The sequence below is a fragment of the Panthera onca genome, chromosome F1 (genome assembly GCF_046562875.1).
Source record: "Panthera onca isolate mPanOnc1 chromosome F1, mPanOnc1 haplotype 2, whole genome shotgun sequence".
NCBI classification, from domain to species: domain Eukaryota; kingdom Metazoa; phylum Chordata; class Mammalia; order Carnivora; family Felidae; genus Panthera; species Panthera onca.
The window spans coordinates 66487107-66503941 of record NC_138355.1 but is presented as its reverse complement, the minus strand read 5'-3'; the positions used below and the strand labels follow the sequence as shown (position 1 = coordinate 66503941).

The following is a 16835-nucleotide window of genomic DNA, read 5'->3' as shown; positions in this document are numbered from 1 at the left end:
ATATGAAAATGTAATACCCGTCACCTAAGACTCTAGTTAAAAAAAAAAGAACAAAACAAAAAAACACGAGGCTTCACGCTGTGTAGGTATAAAAGTACAACTTTTATTCTGAGATTGCTTCTTACTGGGATGGAACATCTGTTCCCAGCCTGTCTGGAGAAACAGTCCCAGGGCCTGAGTTATGCTATTCCCCTTCCTTGAAATAGGAGGAAGTTATTCCAAAGGAAAAAGGAGAAGCCAGGGAGATCTGCAGAAGATCTCTCTTCCTAACGGTGACTGGAGGCAGAGGGTGGGGATGCTGGAGAGGGAGCCAGTCCCTCCCAACACACTTTGAGGACTTCAGAGAGCTTCCTTGACGTGGTCCTCCTAATCTGGAGCTAGGAGAGTCAGGAGGTACCCAAGGGTCCAAGAACAGAATAAGGATGGGCAACTCGGAAGTGTTGATGTGTGAGAGCCTCTGACCTGGCCCCACCCTCCCCTCCTCCACCCTGGGCTTCCATGAAGGGAAGTGCCCGGCCCCAGAGGAGGCAGGAACTTAGCTGGAGTTCCCTCTTCATTCTTCACTTCGAGAAACCTCTTAAGTTTTCTGCCTACTCTTTGTTCCCTTTGACCAATGACCCCGCTCCTTGGTAGCAGGACCTCGGTGACTTCCTTGGGAATATCCTAAGGGATAAGTGCTTTGTGTCTGAGACAAGCTCAAGTAAACCGACGGAGGCAATGCTTCCCACAGTCGAAAAGAGAAGCTGGAGGGTCAAAGCCTATGGTGCTGGACACTCCAGCCGTTCAGGCTGCAGGAGAAACAGCCGGTCTGGGAATCTGGAGGTTCAAGACGACTTACTGTCCCCTTTGCCCAGCACTGTGGTCCTACTCACAGTCCCTCACCTCTCCCAGGGTTGGCCTGTGTTTCAAACGCATATGATCGGCGCTGGGGGGACAGAAGAGGGTCGGGGGGCTGGGGTTCCCGGGGGGGCAGACTAAGCCGACTCCGGTGTCCAGACCCTTCTGTGTCTTCTTCGGGTGGGAGCTCCAGGCAGCTAAGTGGCCGAGAATAGGCAGGGATCACACTACACGGGGAGGCTCTGGGGACGAGGCTGTAGTCCCCACCCCCCGTACAGGTCTGGGTCCGCCGAATTCCCTGAGCCTCAGTCCTCTGGCGGTCCCGGGCCAGGGCCACAGCAGCATCAAAAGAAAGACTGCCCCCGTTCCTCCAAGAGGAACGGGAGGCTCGGGAACCCCAAGCCCTTTCCCCAGGAGTCCCATCAAGCCGGCCAGGCCTCGGGCATGGGTTTGCAGGTGCCACGTGGATCTTGCTACACATCGCACTAGGCATCTTGGCAAATTGTGGTTTGGGGGGCACCACAGGCACAGAGCGGACCTGTTGGACCTGGACCAGGCTGGAAGCCAGGCGCATGCCCACACCACCAGCTGAGCCAAGAGGACAGGGACACGGGTTGCAGCCCTCTGGACCGAGCGGCCCCCCGGGCTCCATCTCCTGTGGCCGGGGTGGCTGCGGGACCGCCTGTTCTGCCTCAGAGGACTGGGGGTTGCCCTCTTCGGCACTGCCAACCTCCAGGGGCTCTGCGTGTGACCCTTCAGGAAGGGCGTCCTTCTCTACACGGTCACCTCCAGCACTCTGGTCTCCCTCACGCTCCCCGTCCCCACTCTCCTGTCCCTCGCTGACCTTCCCTGCTCCTCCTTCAGCTGCTGCTTCAGGGCTTCTGCCGTCTTCACCACCTCCTTGGGCTTCTCTTGCCCCTTGGTTCTCAGGCCCCTGCTGTCCTTTGGCCTCATCCTCTCTGCCTCCGACAGCCTCTTGTTTGTGTACAGCTTCCCAGCTCCCCTTGGCAACTTGGGTTTCCTGGGCCCCGCACTCCGGGTCCCTTCTGGCTTGTACCTCGGCTTCCTCTCCTCCCTCAGCCTCTTCCCCTCTCTCCTTCCTTTCTTTCTCCTCGTCTTTACCCTGCTCTCCTCCTGTTCCCACCGCACGCTTAGCTTCCTCCATGCTGCCCTCCTCCTGCTCACCACGGGACTCCTCTTCCTTGGCCTCTGGCTCTTCCCCACCCCCTTCCTTCACACTGACCATCATCTCCTGGCTTTCCCCAGCCTTCCCTCCTCCCTCACCTGCTTCTCCATCCTCCACCTCGCTCTCCAGACTCCCCTCAGCCTCCTCTGGGACGTCCCATCTGCCTTCAGGCTCAGCCTCCCGGTCCTCCCCACCTTCCCGGCAGGCCTGCTCTCCCTCAGCCTGCCCTGGAGCCCCCCGTCCCCTGCATCCTGCTGCCTCTTCTTCCAGGCTCCCTGGACCCTCCCAGTTTGGGTGTTTGGGCCCCAAAAGGGGACTTAGGTCATCGTAGGCACTCAGGAAGACTTCCTCCCCACTCTCCTCTTCTCCTTCAGGCCCGGGGCCCGCAGAGTCCGGGGAACAGCAGCTGGGAGCCAGGACAAACTGTGCCTCGTCCAGAGACAGGTCATCCAGGGGCGGCTCCACAGAGAACTCCTCCACCTGCGGGCATAGCACCGTGGCTCAGGACCAGGGGGCCCTGCCCACCCTCTGGCCTCCCCGGCACCCCAAACCCAGCACAGCTCCTTCTTACCTGAGGCCCGACTCTCAGGAGCTCCTCTAGGTAGCCCATCCCAGGGTCGTCCTCCCCAGGGGAGAAGGCTGCTCCTGCAGTTCCTGCCTTGGCCACCTCCCCATCTTCCACCCCCACCCACTCGGGCTCTGAGCTGCTTGAGTCCTCTAGGAAGGAGAAGGAATCCTGCACCTCCTGGGACAGGCAGTCCTCCAGGGCAGGGGCCACGTCCGCCGGGCCACAGTCAGCCGGGGGACCTGCGGCCGAACTTGCCTCCAACTTCTCATCTGTTGAGAGAAAGGTAGTCCCAGGAACACACAGGTCAAGACCAGCCTTGACCCTTTACAAAATGGATCTTCCTAGCCTTGCTACCGTATCGGGACCAACGCCCCCGGCATAGATTTGGTCCGTGGCCAATGCTTTCAGACCAGCATCCCTACCTACTGGCTTATCGCTCCCACCAGGTGCCAGGCACCATCCTGTACGTTTTACAGTGCACTGTCTTATTTCTTCCCCCCACGACACAGCCCGATAATGTAGGGTATTTGTCCCCATTTTACACACGAGGAAAGCAAGACCCAGAGAGGTCTGTCCAAGGTCACGCAAACAGTGAGTGGCACGGCCCAATTTTGAACCCAAGTCTACTTAACTCTGTAGCCCGAGTCCTTCCCCGCTGCCCTGTGCTGCCTCAATACTTCTCATCAGTGAGTCTTCAGAACCCCTGAACTAACTCCATGGCAAATAACTTAACCTAGGTCTCCAGTCCCACTGCTGTGACAGAAGCACAGCAACAATGACGGTGTCGTAAGATCGCAAAAGAAGAAAACAAGCGAATGCCTGCAAAGTCCTTAACACAGCCCAGGGCATACAGTAAACCTTCAATATATGTTAGCGACTGGTGTTAATCCTATGTTACCACCAGCGTCTATTACACAGCCCCGCCTTGTACTCCGTGATCCCTACTGTCTGAGTCTGACCCGGACTCCCAGTCTCGGGTATATCAGTGATCTGAAGACTGCCGGGGGTCCTCTCTCTGTGGATTTCACAGAACCTGATAATATTACCGGATCCCCCCCTCCCCCAACCTGGAAGTCAGGGAGGCAGCCGAAGGTGACCACCCAGAGCCTGAGGACTGAGGCGTCTGCCATTCTCGGGACAGATACCTTGCATCAGAGCTTCAGCCTGGAATTCTAGTCCCTTCTCCCAGGCCTGGGAAATCCCCGGGGCCTCACCTGGGGGGCCGGGGCCGGGGCCGGGGCCAGGACCCGGGCCAGAGGCAGGGCTTGGCCGGGGCTGTAGGGCGGGGCACTCAAGGCCGCGGGTGAGCCTGGCCAAGGAGACGTTGGAGATGATGTTTGGGGGCACGTTGAGGATGGAGGTGATGTGCAGTGGGAGGTTGACGTTGTAGGGGTCCGAGATGTGGACTCCAGCACAGCGCTCTGCTCGGCTGCTGCTCCCGGCGCGGATCCCCGACCGGCCGGCCCGCGGCGTGCCAGGCTCAGAGTTGGTGCCGCCCAGCGCCTCCGGCTCCCGCTCCCGGTCACCCTCCGCCGCCTCCACGGAGTCATTCTCCAAGCTGTCCTGCAGCAACGCGCTCGGCTGGGGATGGCTGGGTCCCGCCAGCCCCTCCGGCTCTGTGCGGGAGAGAGCGCAGGGCGGCAGAGGGGCCCGGACACCTCAGGAAGGCTCTGGAGAGCGGGCCCTGCTTTCTCAAGCCTGAGAGTTAGGACAGCCTGGAAGGCACCGGGCCCGGCTTCCCTTGGCCACCGCTGCGAACCTTCCACAGTGACACTTACTTAGGAACCCCCCCCTCCGTCCCTCCGGCCGTCCCTGCCCCCCCCACAAACCCACACCCCGCTCTCTCCCCCTTTGGACGCTCATTTGAACACACCTGTTGATCAGATGATCAACTCACTATTGTAAACCCAACATCGGGTACTGTGGCTGGTGTATAATAAGCACGCATTACGTGTATATTTTTCTTTGAAATTAGCGAGCACACAGCCACGTGTACAGACACACAAACACGCAGGAGTGCACACACAATGGTCTCATCCGTAACACTGCTATTCCCTTGCAGAGACACCCACACACGCACACGCAGGTGTTCGCCAGCCTCTTCATGCACGCGCGCACACGCACGCACACGCACGCACACACACACACACACACCACGTGCACACCTGTACTCACCATCACTGACCCCAGCCGCAGCACTCAGTGAGTCCATGCTCTTGGCTGGCCGCAAAGTCCCCTTATCGGATTTGTCCTCTGCAAGACATGAATGTTTGTAGGGCCAGGGTCCTGCTCGCCTTCAGCAGAGCACCCCCCCCCCCACTACGTCCCTCCAGACTCACCTCTGTCCTCAGCGCCCCGCGGAAGTTTACGTTTGGCCTCATGGCCAGAGCGACCCAGATTGAAGATAGATTTCCACTTCCTGACCTTCAGAGACCCTTTCCTCCTGGAAGGAATGGAGAAATCATTGGGGTTGGAGCCTGGCGGTCAATGTCGGGGAGGAGGGCCAGGAAGGAGACCTTACTTGTGCTCCGCAATTTCAATGATAGTGTGGTAGGGCCGTATCTGCGGGGGTCCATCACCAGCCTGCAGGATGCTAGGCAGATTGTAGGGCAGGGACCTGGGCATAAGGTCCTCGGGGCTGCCTGATGCCCGGGCCCCTGGAAGTGATCGCCATCCACTCTCCATTTCACCACCTAGGGAAAGAAGAGGAATTGGCCGGCCAAGAACAGAGATGACAGGGCGCCTGGCTGGCGCAGTCGGTTGAGCATCCGACTTCGGCTCAGGTCATGAGCTCACGGTCCGTGGGTTCGAGCCCCGCGTCGGGCTCTGTGCTGACGGCTCGGAGCCTGGAGCCTGCCTTGGATTCTGTGTCTCCCTCTCTCTCTGCCTCTCCCCTGCTCACACTCTGTCTCGCTCTCTCGCTCTCAAAAATAAATACATATTAAAAAATTTTTAATAATAAATAATTATAATAAATAATAAAATAAACATTTTTTTTTAAAAGAGTTGAAAGAGGGCTTCAGCTCCCTGTAGCACCCTCCCACCCACCAACTGACCGCCAGGCTAAGGATATACTCAGAGGCCTTGGGAGACAGACCCTCTGTGTCTGGCTCCTCAAGAGGGCGTCCTCGGGGACAAGGGTCAGGAGATCCCAGCCCACCGGCCAGGTGGGCTGGGGTAGGAATGATCGGTCACTGGCCCCGAGAGCCAGGATGGTGATTAGAAGGTCAGGCTATGCAGGAGAGGTTTGCTCAAGGACGGACTAGGCCATCACCTCTCCAGGATTTTCTCCATGTGACCACAGCTGTGAGTCTCAGCTGTCTCATCTGCAAAACGGGGAGACTGAACGAGGTGGCCTCTGAGGCCCCCTGTGACCCTGACATGACTCCCCAGACAGACGGTGGTGCTGTGGTGGCTGGGAGGGACACTCACTGGAAAGGGCAGCGCCCCCAAAGAGCTGGTCCACATGCGTGAGGATAAACTCGACCACGATGGACTGCACCCGCACCTCCATGAAGGCTGCTGTCCCATTGAAGCCCGAGGCCTCTATGTCCTTAGACCTGTGGAGACGTGGAATTATTCCCCTCCAGCCCCACCACACTTCCCCGTCTGAATTCTCCCTAAAAATACCCCCACCCCCCCTCCCCTGCGTGCCCTTAACCTCATCCCCACCTCTTAAACCACATGCGTGATGCAAGCCTCAAATGCCTTCCTTCAGGAAGCCCTCTGGGAATTTACTCCCGTCAGAATTCATCTCTAACCTTTGCACGCGAGGGTGCCTCGTTATAATGACTCTCAGGACTTCTCATGGTCTGCCTTACACCACGGGGGGTGATATACAGGCCAGATCTCCAATAGACCACGAGACGTTTGCTCGACACACCTTCAACAAGGACTCTGAGCTCGGGGACACGGCACCAGAGGAACAAGTCCTCGTGTCCAGTGGGTAAGCCCCGTCCCGCTCAACGTAATTGGGAAACCCCCTGTTTCTCACCGGGCTCTAGGAGGCCTCACCCCTTCCCCAGGGCACCCCCACAGCCACGCCCGTTCCTGGGGCAGCCTCTGGGGGCTGGGTTCTGCCAGGATCCGCCCCCAGGCTGCTCGCACATGTGCCCACCTCAGCAGGTTGGGGGCCCACACGATGGCCAGGTTGCGGGCGTGCATGTTGGTCTGAGCACTGAACGAGGCCATGTGCACCAAGTGCCGCGTGAGGAACTCCAGGGTCCTGCAGAAGGGGGGCATTGTGGGCCGGGGGTCACACAGGGGACGCCCAGGGCCGGGGTCGGATTGAGGTCTGGGAGCCGGAAGGAAAGAGACAAATCGACGCCCCAGGGTTGCGTGGGGCGCGGGGCGGCCCTCTGGGGAGGGAGGAACCCCACGCACCTGTAGTTTGGGAGAGGGAGTTCTCCAAGCACCTCGAGGATCTTGATCAGACGTTCTGGCTCCAACTGCACTGCCACGGCCTCCTGGTGGGGAGGAAGGTTCAAGAACCGGGTCAGCCGGCCGCGCCGCCCTTGCTGACTCCTCGGAGGTCAGCCGGCCCGCGCCGCCCTTGCTGACTCCTCGGAGCACTGAGCCCAACCGTCGGAAAGAGCCTGTGCTGCACCCCACCCCATCCCCCAGCCCAGCTCTTCGGAAGCCACGCGATGAGCAGACAGAGCCCAGAGCTCGGGGGGCCCACGGCACCTGCTGCTGGGTCTCAGCCCTGCCACCCCAGAGCTCTGTGACCTCGAGCAACTCCCTGCCGCTCTGCCTTGGCCTCCTCCCCCGGTGCCGCTCCGGTACAGGAATACCTCCGTGGTCCCTCCCTGCGGGTGTTCCAGGGGCCGTGGAGTTATTCCGAGGTGCCCAGGGAGGCCTGCGCCCACGCGGTCCGGCCGGCGTGGGCTGAACTGTGTGGGCCGCTGCTCCCGGCTCCTACAACCCTATCGTGCTCGACAAAATGCAACTCACTGTTTAAATGCTACTGAACTCAAGATAGCATTTTTGTCCCGGGTTCCCTCACTCAAAAGCTGTCCAGCATCCGGTCCGCTGGTGGAGGCGCGCTCCGGGACAAGTTTTGACGTCTAAGAAGGGTTCTCCTTCTCTCCCACGGAGGGAAGCTCTGGCCCAGGTGATTTCCCAGGGCCCTCTGCTCTCCGCCTGGGTTCTACGTCCCCCAGCCTCGTCCCTGCACCGTGCGTGAGCCGCAGGCCCCAAGGGAAGGAGGGGAGGCGAAGAGAAGAGGGGGGAGATTGGCGGGAGGGGGGGGGGGTCTTTTCCTTTTCACGTGGTCTCTGTCATTCGGGATCATCAGCACTCTGTCCGGCCGTGAACACCCACTTGGGACATCGGCGCCAGGACGATCACCCCTCAGCCTCGTCTTCTCCGCCACCACCCCCCCCCCCCCCCCGGCCTCTCAACTCACAGCAAACTTGTCATAGAGCCGGTAAGTGAGCAGAGGGTCTGGAAGTTCCCTGAAGTAGGCCTTTAACAGGGAAGAGACACAATGGATGTCCTGCAGGTAAACATCTCTCCGCAGGTCCGGCTTCCGCTCTGCCTCAAACTCCTGCCTGGGGAGGTGCGGAGTGTGAGGCGTGGGGGAAGGGGCGTGGGGGGGCAGTGGGAGAGGCGGGGGGCAGTGGGAGAGGCGGGGGCTGTGCGGGTGGGTCCAGGCAGGGTCAGCGGTCAGCAGGCTCGGGACTTGGGAGGAGGACGTTGGGGCGTGTGTGTCCGTGAGGCAGCAGACGCAGGGGCACCTGTCGCGGTGCCCGGGGGGTGTGCAGGCGGCCGGGTGGGTAGGGAAAGGGACCCGTGCGTGCGGGCACAGGGAGACGCGTCGGGGATGGAGCCGCGGGGGGTGAGCGGCAAGGCAGGGGGGCGTCCGAGCCAGTAAGGGTGGAGGGGTGCGCCTGCACGTGCTTCTGGGCTCGTGAAAAGGTGGAGGGGACGCAGATCTTGGAAGGAAACGTAAGTGTAACCCTTCGTGGTTACAGCCCACAGGTTCTCAGATAAGACGCCAAAAGCACAAGCGGCCAAAGGACAAACAGATACACGGAGCGTCACGTGACAAACTTTTGGGCGTCAGAGGACAGTGTCACGAAAGCCAGGACAACCCACAGAACGGAAGAAAACATGTGCGAAGCGTAGATTTGCCGGAGCGTTTAGTATCTGGACCGTATGAAGAATCCTTACAGCTCAAAGGAAACAAATAACCCAATTTAAAAATGAGCGAGGCGGGGAGGTGGGGGGAGGGGTGGCCGGGTGGCTCAGTCAGCTGAGCATCTGACTGTTGATTTCGGCTCAGGTGGTGATGTCATGGCTTCGTGAGTTCAAGCCCTGCAACCGGGTTTGCGCACTGACCACAGAGCCTGCTTTGGATTCTCTCTCTCTCTCTCTCTCCCTCTCTCTCTGCCCCTCCCCGACTTGGGCTCTCTCTCTGTCTCTCTCTCAAAAAGTAAATGGATAAACTTAAAAAAAAAAAAAAAACGAGCAAGGGAGGGGCGCCTGAGTGGCTCAGTCGGTTAAGCATCTGACTTCAGCTCCAGTCACGATCTCACAGCTCGGCTGGTAAGTTCGAGCCCCGCGTCGGGCTCTGGGCTGACGGCTCAGAGCCTGGAACCTGCTTCGGATGCTGTGCCTCCCTCTCTCTGCCCCTCCCCTGCTCACACTTTGTCCCCCCCCCCCCCTCTCTCTCTCAAACATAACTAAGCCTCAAAAAAATTAAAAAATAAAAAGATCTACAAGTGAGCGAGAAGCACACAGGATGTTCGGCGTCATTGGCTGTTAGGGAAGATGCGAACCCAGGTGAAACATGACTTCACATCCGCTGGGATGGCCGGCGGGATGCGGGGAAATTGGAGCCCTCGTGCCCGGCTGCTGGGGGTGCGAACTGACGCCCGGCCACGGAAAACGGTCCGGCAGCTCCTTAAAAAGTTCGACATGCGACCCAGCAAGCCCGCTCCCACGTGTCTACCCCAGAGAACCGAAGCCGCACATCGGCACCAACACCGGCAGGCGAACGTTCGAGGCCGCGCCGTTGCTCGCAGCCAAGAGGCGCACTGCCCATCGGCCGATGTACAGATGAACCAAATGTGGTCGAGCCGCACACGGATGGCTTACTCAGCCGGAAACGGAGATGAAGTAGCGGCAGGTGCGACAACGTGCACGAGCCCCTGCCGGTCCACCACGTAAAGAAGCCAGACGCGAAAGGGTACGGTAATACGGTTCCGTTTGTATGAAACGTCCAGAACGGGCAAGCCCGCGGAGCCAGGTGGTGGACCCGTGGCTGCCAGAGGCTGCGGGAAAGGGGAAATGTGGAGCGAGTGCTTTGGGGGTTGATGAATGTTCCGGAATGAGTGGTGATGGTGGCATGCCTGGCCTTGTGAATGTACTAAAAATCGCTGAGTCGTACGTATTTATTTTTAGTGTTATTTTTTTTGTTTAGTTTTGAGAGAGAGAGAGAGAGAGCGGGGGAGGGGCAGAGAGAGAGGGAGACACCGAATCGGAAGCAGGCTCCAGGCTCCGAGCTGTCAGCACAGGGACCGACGCGGGGCTTGAACCCACAGACCGTGAGATCATGACCTGAGCCGACGTCGGTCGCTCAACCCACTGAGCCCCCCCAGGCGCCCCTGCGTCGTACACGTTTAAATAGTGAGTTTTATGGTGTACGAGTTATATGCAATTTTTTAGAACTGGGTGGGCGTATATGGGAGTGGAGACATGCACCTCCCGAGGAGAGACTCCAGAGTCCACGCTTCCTTCTCCCCGCTTCCCTCGCCCCTCCGGGCCCACGGAGCCCTCCCCTCCCTGCCTGACTCACCGGAGCTTCTGGATGTTCGAGGAGACCCCCGAGAGGCGGTAGATCCCATCTACTACCCCGTATTCTTCCACGAACTCTGCACAGCTCCTCAGCACCTGTGGCACTGGGGACACAGATGACACAGAGAAGAGAGATCAGCAGGCCTGGGAGGACAGAGACCGCAGGGGATCTGAGAGATGGAAGCATTGGGGACAGGGGTTGGGGGAGACCGAAGGCAGAGCTCGCGGAATAGCAACCCGTCGCAAGGAGGCTCAGAGGACCTCAGCCCCCGGTCTCTCCGTCCATTGGGTCCAGAGAGTCTGCAAAAATGCCCCAGGTGAGGGGGGAGCACACTGCCTGTCCAGACCGCCCACTCCTGCTGGAAAGTTCTGCCTTTTGTTGAGCTGAAATCTGTCTCTCTGTAATTACTACCTGCTACCCCAGAATCTTCGAAGGGGCAGCAGTCTGCTTGGAAGGAGACTCGGAGTAAAAGGACGGGTCTCGAAAGTGCATTTATTTAGGGGCGCCTGGGTGGCTCAGTCAAGGAAGGGTCTGACCCCGGATTTCGGCCCGGGGTCACGATCTCACGGTTCGTGAGTCCGAGCCCCACATCGAGCTCTGTGCCGACAGCGTGGAGCCCGCTTGGGATTCTCTCTCTCCCCCCTCTCTCTGCCCCTCCCCCGCTCTCTCTCTCTCTCTCTCTCTCAAAGGAAATACCTAAACTTAAAAAAACAAGGAAAGTACGTTTATTTAACACTCTATAGAAAATGAAGGAGCATGAGTTGTCCGGACCCACAAGGCGCAGGGCTGACGGGGACTGTTGTCAAGCCAGGAGGCCAGTGCGTGCGTAGTAGGTCTGTCATAGGAAGGCGCACAAGATCGCGGCAAACCTGCACACAGGTCGGGGCAGGAGAGAAGCAGCGATGTGCCAAGCTCTGTGCGTTAGGTATCCTAGTCCCCATTCTGCAGAGGGTCAGAGAAGTAACGAGTGCCCAGCATTACCAGCTAGCGCCAGGATTCCCATCCAGGGGTGCCAAAAGTCGCGTTCTCTTTCCCACCCTGGGGCCCCTCCCCTGTTGCCAGACCGTAAGCTCCTGAAGGACAAGATCTAAGTGCGACCGGTTCTGTGTGTGTGTGTGTGTGTGTGTGTGTGTGTGTGCACCCTCTCTGAGACCCAAACAGAATGTTACTGATTTTGACATCCCTCATGTTTTCTTTTTTCTTTTTTTACGTTTATTTATTTTTGAGAGAGAGAGAGAGAGAGAGAGAGAGAGAGAGACAGAGCATGAGCAGGGGAGGGGCAGAGAGAGAGGGAGACACAGAATGGGAAGCAGGTTCCAGGCTCCAAGCTGTCAGCACAGAGCCTGACGCGGGGCTCGAACTCACGGGCCGAGAGATCATGACCTGAGTCAAAGTCGGACGTTTAACCGACTGAGCCCCCCAGGCGCCCCGACATCCCTCATGTTTTCTGACATGATGTCTCAGACTCGGGAAATCTTCCAACGCCCTGTGTGAAACCCTGTCTCCAGAAGGCCGTGTATTTCTCTTGCGAAAGCTTTCCCTGCCTTAAATCTTCTGCTCCATAAACACTTTGCTTCAGCCCAGTCTTCACTGCTCGGCCTACAGATGGAGGATAAAATAGAAACCCCTCAGCCTGGTGCATAAGGCCCTGCAACGGCCGGGCCCAGCTGCTCTCCCAGCCTCGGCTCCGGTTGCCTCTCCGACGAGCCCTAGGATCCGGCTTTTTGCTGCTCCGTGAACACGCCTTGGCCCCGTAACTCGTGTCGTTCCCTTGCCTGGAAATACCCTTCCCTCTGTCTTTGACGGGTGAACTCCAATGCGTTCGCCAAAACACGCCTCAAAGATCACCTCCAACTCTGAGCCCCTTGCTTGTATCTGTATCGTGGCACTTACCACACTTCGTTATCACTGGTTTCCTTTGCGTCTCCACCTCTGAAAACCAGTGACATGTTCCCCGGCATCTAGCACGGGGTGGAAACAGCAGGTGCTCGATAATGGTGTATTGATGACTCGGGGAAGAGAGCCATCAGGTATGAGGATGACTAACATCCCCTGGAGGTTGAACTAGAGAATATTGCCCAAGACAAAACACTAAGTTCGATTCACCAAGACTTTCTAGAGAAATCCCTCTCCCGTGTCAGTGTCATGAAAAGCTGTCTCTCCTCAGCCATCTGGTTTTTTTTTTTTCTTTCCTTATGGGCTTTATGAGTCTTAGACCTGATTATGTTCACCTCTTTGGTTACCAGGAAGCTCAGAGCCCACATCTAGAAACCGTGTAGAATCGCCCGATACGCGCTTCTGGGCACGGATCTTGACCTTCCTCTCATTCCCCCTTCAACCCAATTCCCTCGGTCATTTTATTCTATGTTTTTGTAAAGTGTTAGCTTTTGGAATCATCCATCCCAAGTTCTTGGTGGGATGAAGTAATTAATTAGAGAAATACAGAGTGAAGGAAATAATCAATAAACCCATTATTCACTATTGTAAACCCTCCTCATGTGGCCTGGTGTCCACACCCTTTGTCCCCCACCCCCACCCCAGAGCCAGGACTTGGGTGAGACAAGGAAGGCCCAGGTGCAGAATTTACGGAAGCACCCATTCCTAGACCTGTGCAAGTGCCAACTGTGCACAAACACGACCTTCAGAAGAGCATGGAACTCTTGATCTCGGGGTCATAAGTTCGAGCCCCACATTGAGAGTACTAAAAAAATTAATAAACTTTTTAAAAAAGGGAGGGAGGGAGAGAGAGAGAGGAAGGAAGGAAGGAAGGAAGGAAGGAAGGAGGAAAGGAAGGAAGAAGGAAGGAAGGAATGAAGGAAGGAAGGAGGGAGGGAAGGAAGGAAGGAGGAAAGGAAGGAAGGAGGGAAAGAAGGAAGGATGGAAGGAAGGACAGAAGAAGGAAGGAAGGAAGCAAGGATGGAAGAAGGAAGAAAGGAAGGAAGGAAGGAAGGAAGGGGGAGGGAAAAAGAAAGGGGCACCCTGGGTACTGTGGTGGCCCTAGGTCGAGGGCTTCCTTAAATTTTGCGCCTTGGTCACCTCTCTTGCCTCACCTTAGTCCTGGCCCTACAGTTCACCATCTATCCTTCCACGACCTGTGCCCATTTGCCAGGGCCCCCTGACCTCAGGTTCCCAGCACTGAAGAAACGGGGTGGACCCTCCTCAGGTGCCTAGTGCCACACCAACTCTCTTGGCCGCCATATTACTCCATTGACTCATAGATAGTCCGCTGTCACCCAAGGCCTAGGTCCTTTTCACATGAACTACATCCAAGCCAGATCCTCCCCATCCTGCCCTTCTCTGTTGATTCTGAATCTCCAGAAAAGGCCCTTAAAGAAGGTATTAGAGAGCCTAAGGAGTCAGAGCCACGGAGGAGGTGGGTCATGGAGATGAAAGGAGAGATAACAGGCCGAGAGACGAGAGACGGGGCGGGGCGGGGGGAGCGTCAAGGAAATAGAGATCAGAGCCATGGCATCAGAGACGAAAGTAAGAGACAGGGCTGAGGTGATGGAGTCAAGGGCTGGAGACCTCGGGGAACGGAGGCGGGGTCCGAGAGGAGGGCCCAGAATTTAGAGACTTCGAGGATCAGAAGTGCTACCTGACCAGGGTAGCAAAGAGCTAAACGTTAGGAAAAGGAAGAACTCAGTAGAGGTAGGGCTTGGGGAAGGAAGAGATGGCCCCCGGGGCAAGGAGCTGGGAGAGGGTGCTGAGACAGAGTGAAGACAGATGGAGAAAACCAAGATCCTCAGGGAGGATAAATGAAGCAGAAACACAGACCATGAGTCTTGGGTTGAAGAGAGAAGCCATCACCAGCCTCTCTCTGACCTTTCACTGTCCACCTGTCTGTGCCCAGGGAAGGGGTGGATAGGGAGAGGGGCCCGAGATCACTCCATCCTTGGGCTCAGGTGAGGTGCTGGGGAAGGGAAGCGGGTGCTCCTCTCCTCCTCTGGGTCTCACTAGGGCCAGGCCCCAGCAACCTTCCAGAGAACATGCCCCTCACCTGCTGGGAATGCAGACAGGCCAGGAGGGGATACAGGAGTGGGGTCTGGGCCCGCTGGGGGTTCCATGTTTCAACATGGCGCTGGGGGGGGCCACGGGGAAGGGCAGCCCCAGGATGAGGAGACTGAACTGAGGGTTTGCAGAGAACTGGAAGCACATCAGCCCCATTGGATCATGTGGCCCTTGCTTGGCCCAGAAGTCATCATTCTCAAGAGGAATCCCTTGTAAAGGAGTCAGCCCTGTGCTGGCAGTCAGGCTCTTCACGGTGAGAAGAGAAAGGCAGAGCAAAGCCTTCGGGACTTCAGCTCTTTAAGACTCTCTGGGGCCCTGGGTTTCCCTGAACGGAGGCCGGTGGGGATGGGGGCCCCTGGGGGAGGAGAAAAGGGGAAGGAGGTGTCTGGGGATGAGGGGGCGGGGCTAAGAGCAGGAAATGAGCCGGGAACCACCATCACCCTCCCTGACTGAAGGCACCACAACCCAGAGGGGAGAAGAGGAAATGACAGATTGGGGTGGGGTAGGGTGGGGGGGGGGGTGGAAATCGTGCCCTTCTCTGGGAGGAGCTCGGAGGGGCACAAACAAGCCGGGATACCTGTGTTCAATTTCAAATCAAGGCGAAGTTTGTGAGTGGCCACTCCATGCGGGGATGAGCCCCGAGTGGTCCCCCGTCCTGCTGGCTTCCGAGCCCCTCCAGGGAACTCAGGGAGGCAGCCGACAGGCCCCACGCCCACCTCCTTGCACCCTGCACCCCTGCCCTCCGACCAGCCTCGGGGCATCTCTCTGACCCTTCCTGCAGCCCACATTTCAGCCGCTTCTGCCCTCGCCCCTCCACTCCCAACCCAAACCCGCTCCTCCTTTGCACAGGGAGAGTCACAGAGACTGGCAGAGGGAGGTGCCAGCCCACACCCTCACCTGCGGCCCGCCAAGGCTGCAGAGGGCCCCGAGCCCTGCGACCACGGCCCTGGGGTGCTCTCCTCCAACCAGGAAACCCCCGTGCACCCCAGCGCCACCCTCAAACTCTCCTGGCACCCTTCTCCTGTCCCCTTTCATTCAGACCCAAGGCCCGTCCATGGGCCCTTTCGCCATTCGTCTCCTGGCCCTGTCCCGCCGCCTCCCGTCCCCAGCAGTGATGCCTTCCCCTGTCTCTTGCCTACGCCTCTCGGTCTCCCAGCTCTCCGGCCTCCCCACCCACAGGTAGTTACACAAGGGGGCTCCCCTGTCTCCTCGGCCGCCGAGCCACATTTCCTGCCGCACCTGCTTGACAGCCGCCTGGGCGCTGACCCCGAGCCACTGCCCCTTCGCCACAGGCACCTGGGAGCTGCCTCCGTCCCTGAGGCTGGACCGGGCTGGAGAGGCTCCGGGCCCCCCACCCAACAGCAGCCCTGAGCCACCTCCTTACCCTCCTGGCCGGAACGCTGCAGCTGCTCCTGTAAGTCGCACCCAAACACCCTCTCCTTGGAGCTGCCCTTCTTCTTCCCTTTCTGCCGAGACTTCATGGCTGGAGCCCCCAGGTCCTGGCCCAGCCACCTCTCTGCCCCCCAAGACCTTTGCCCTACCGGTCCCCCATAGGATCCCAAGCCAGTCTTTGGGCTTGGCCCGGCCCCAGGGGGCAGGGCTCCGAACCAGGGCGGGGTGGAGGGTGGCCTGGGCCACGGGCCGCAGCTCGCGCCTCTGGGGGCCCCGGCCACACGGAAGCGGCCGTGGAAGAGGAAGCCGCCAGGACCCTGGCAAGAAGTTGTGTCTCGTGGCCCAGGCTGGCACTCGCCCCTCCGGCCCTGCTCAGCCCTGGGGGAGCAGGAAGCCGTGTGGCTCCTCAAACCCGCTTCCTGTTAGAGCATCTTTGCAACCACAGGGCCTGGGGTGGGGGAGGCAGCCGACATTCACATCCTCAACCCAGCGCTGGGACTTCGCTCATTGGTCAAGGGGAGGTGATGTCAGAGCCCCGGGGTGGGGTGGCGGCGCCTGGGGCGTGAGCAGGTGGCTGACACCCTCGGAGATCAGAATTCGGGGTTCCGAGGCGGAGACAGGGGGCCGGCCTGAGAGCGAGGTGGCACAGGGCCGTGCGGAGCCCCCAGGTGGATGCCAGGCTGGGCCCCTGGCGGGCCTGTGACGAGTCACATTACCTCGCTGAGCCTGTTTCCACACATGTGACAAGGAAGGGGGTGAACTAGGTGATCTCTAATCCTTCCAGCTCTTTCCACGGAACTCATTGGAGGGCCAGCTTCTTTGTCTGGAAAGAGCGTGCACAGCATTCTGCCTCCCAGGCCCATTTTGGTGACGCTGGGGCACGACACAGGATTGACGACAGGGCGCACAAGGGCGCCGGCTGTCCCAGAAGGACCCGGGGACTCGGAGACGGCAGAGGGTCTGGCGGGGACACGTCTTTCCCCTTTACCTCCCAGCCACAGACATGCTCTCTCCTCCTGCCCTACTCGGGGCCACAGGGAGGA

The 16835-nt window shown here is 58.8% G+C and overlaps 1 protein-coding gene across 2 annotated transcripts; it reads right to left on the bottom strand.

Moving 5' to 3' along the window:
• Positions 1-81: 81 nt before the first annotated feature.
• Positions 82-15999, bottom strand: ARHGAP30 (Rho GTPase activating protein 30). Of its 2 annotated transcripts, none has more exons than XM_060644511.3 (12): positions 15785-15999; positions 10393-10495; positions 7999-8143; positions 6975-7057; positions 6709-6816; positions 6024-6151; positions 5113-5284; positions 4931-5034; positions 4767-4844; positions 3806-4207; positions 2595-2860; positions 82-2503 (listed from the first exon to the last, which is right to left on the bottom strand). In XM_060644511.3, exons 1-12 carry the CDS (start codon positions 15879-15881, stop codon positions 869-871), a joined length of 3321 nt encoding a protein of 1106 aa, XP_060500494.3. In that variant the 5' UTR covers positions 15882-15999; the 3' UTR covers positions 82-868. The 2 variants fall into 2 exon arrangements, with proteins under 2 accessions (XP_060500494.3, XP_060500496.3); XM_060644513.3 differs by having other exon boundaries at positions 2766-2860.
• Positions 16000-16835: the final 836 nt, after the last annotated feature.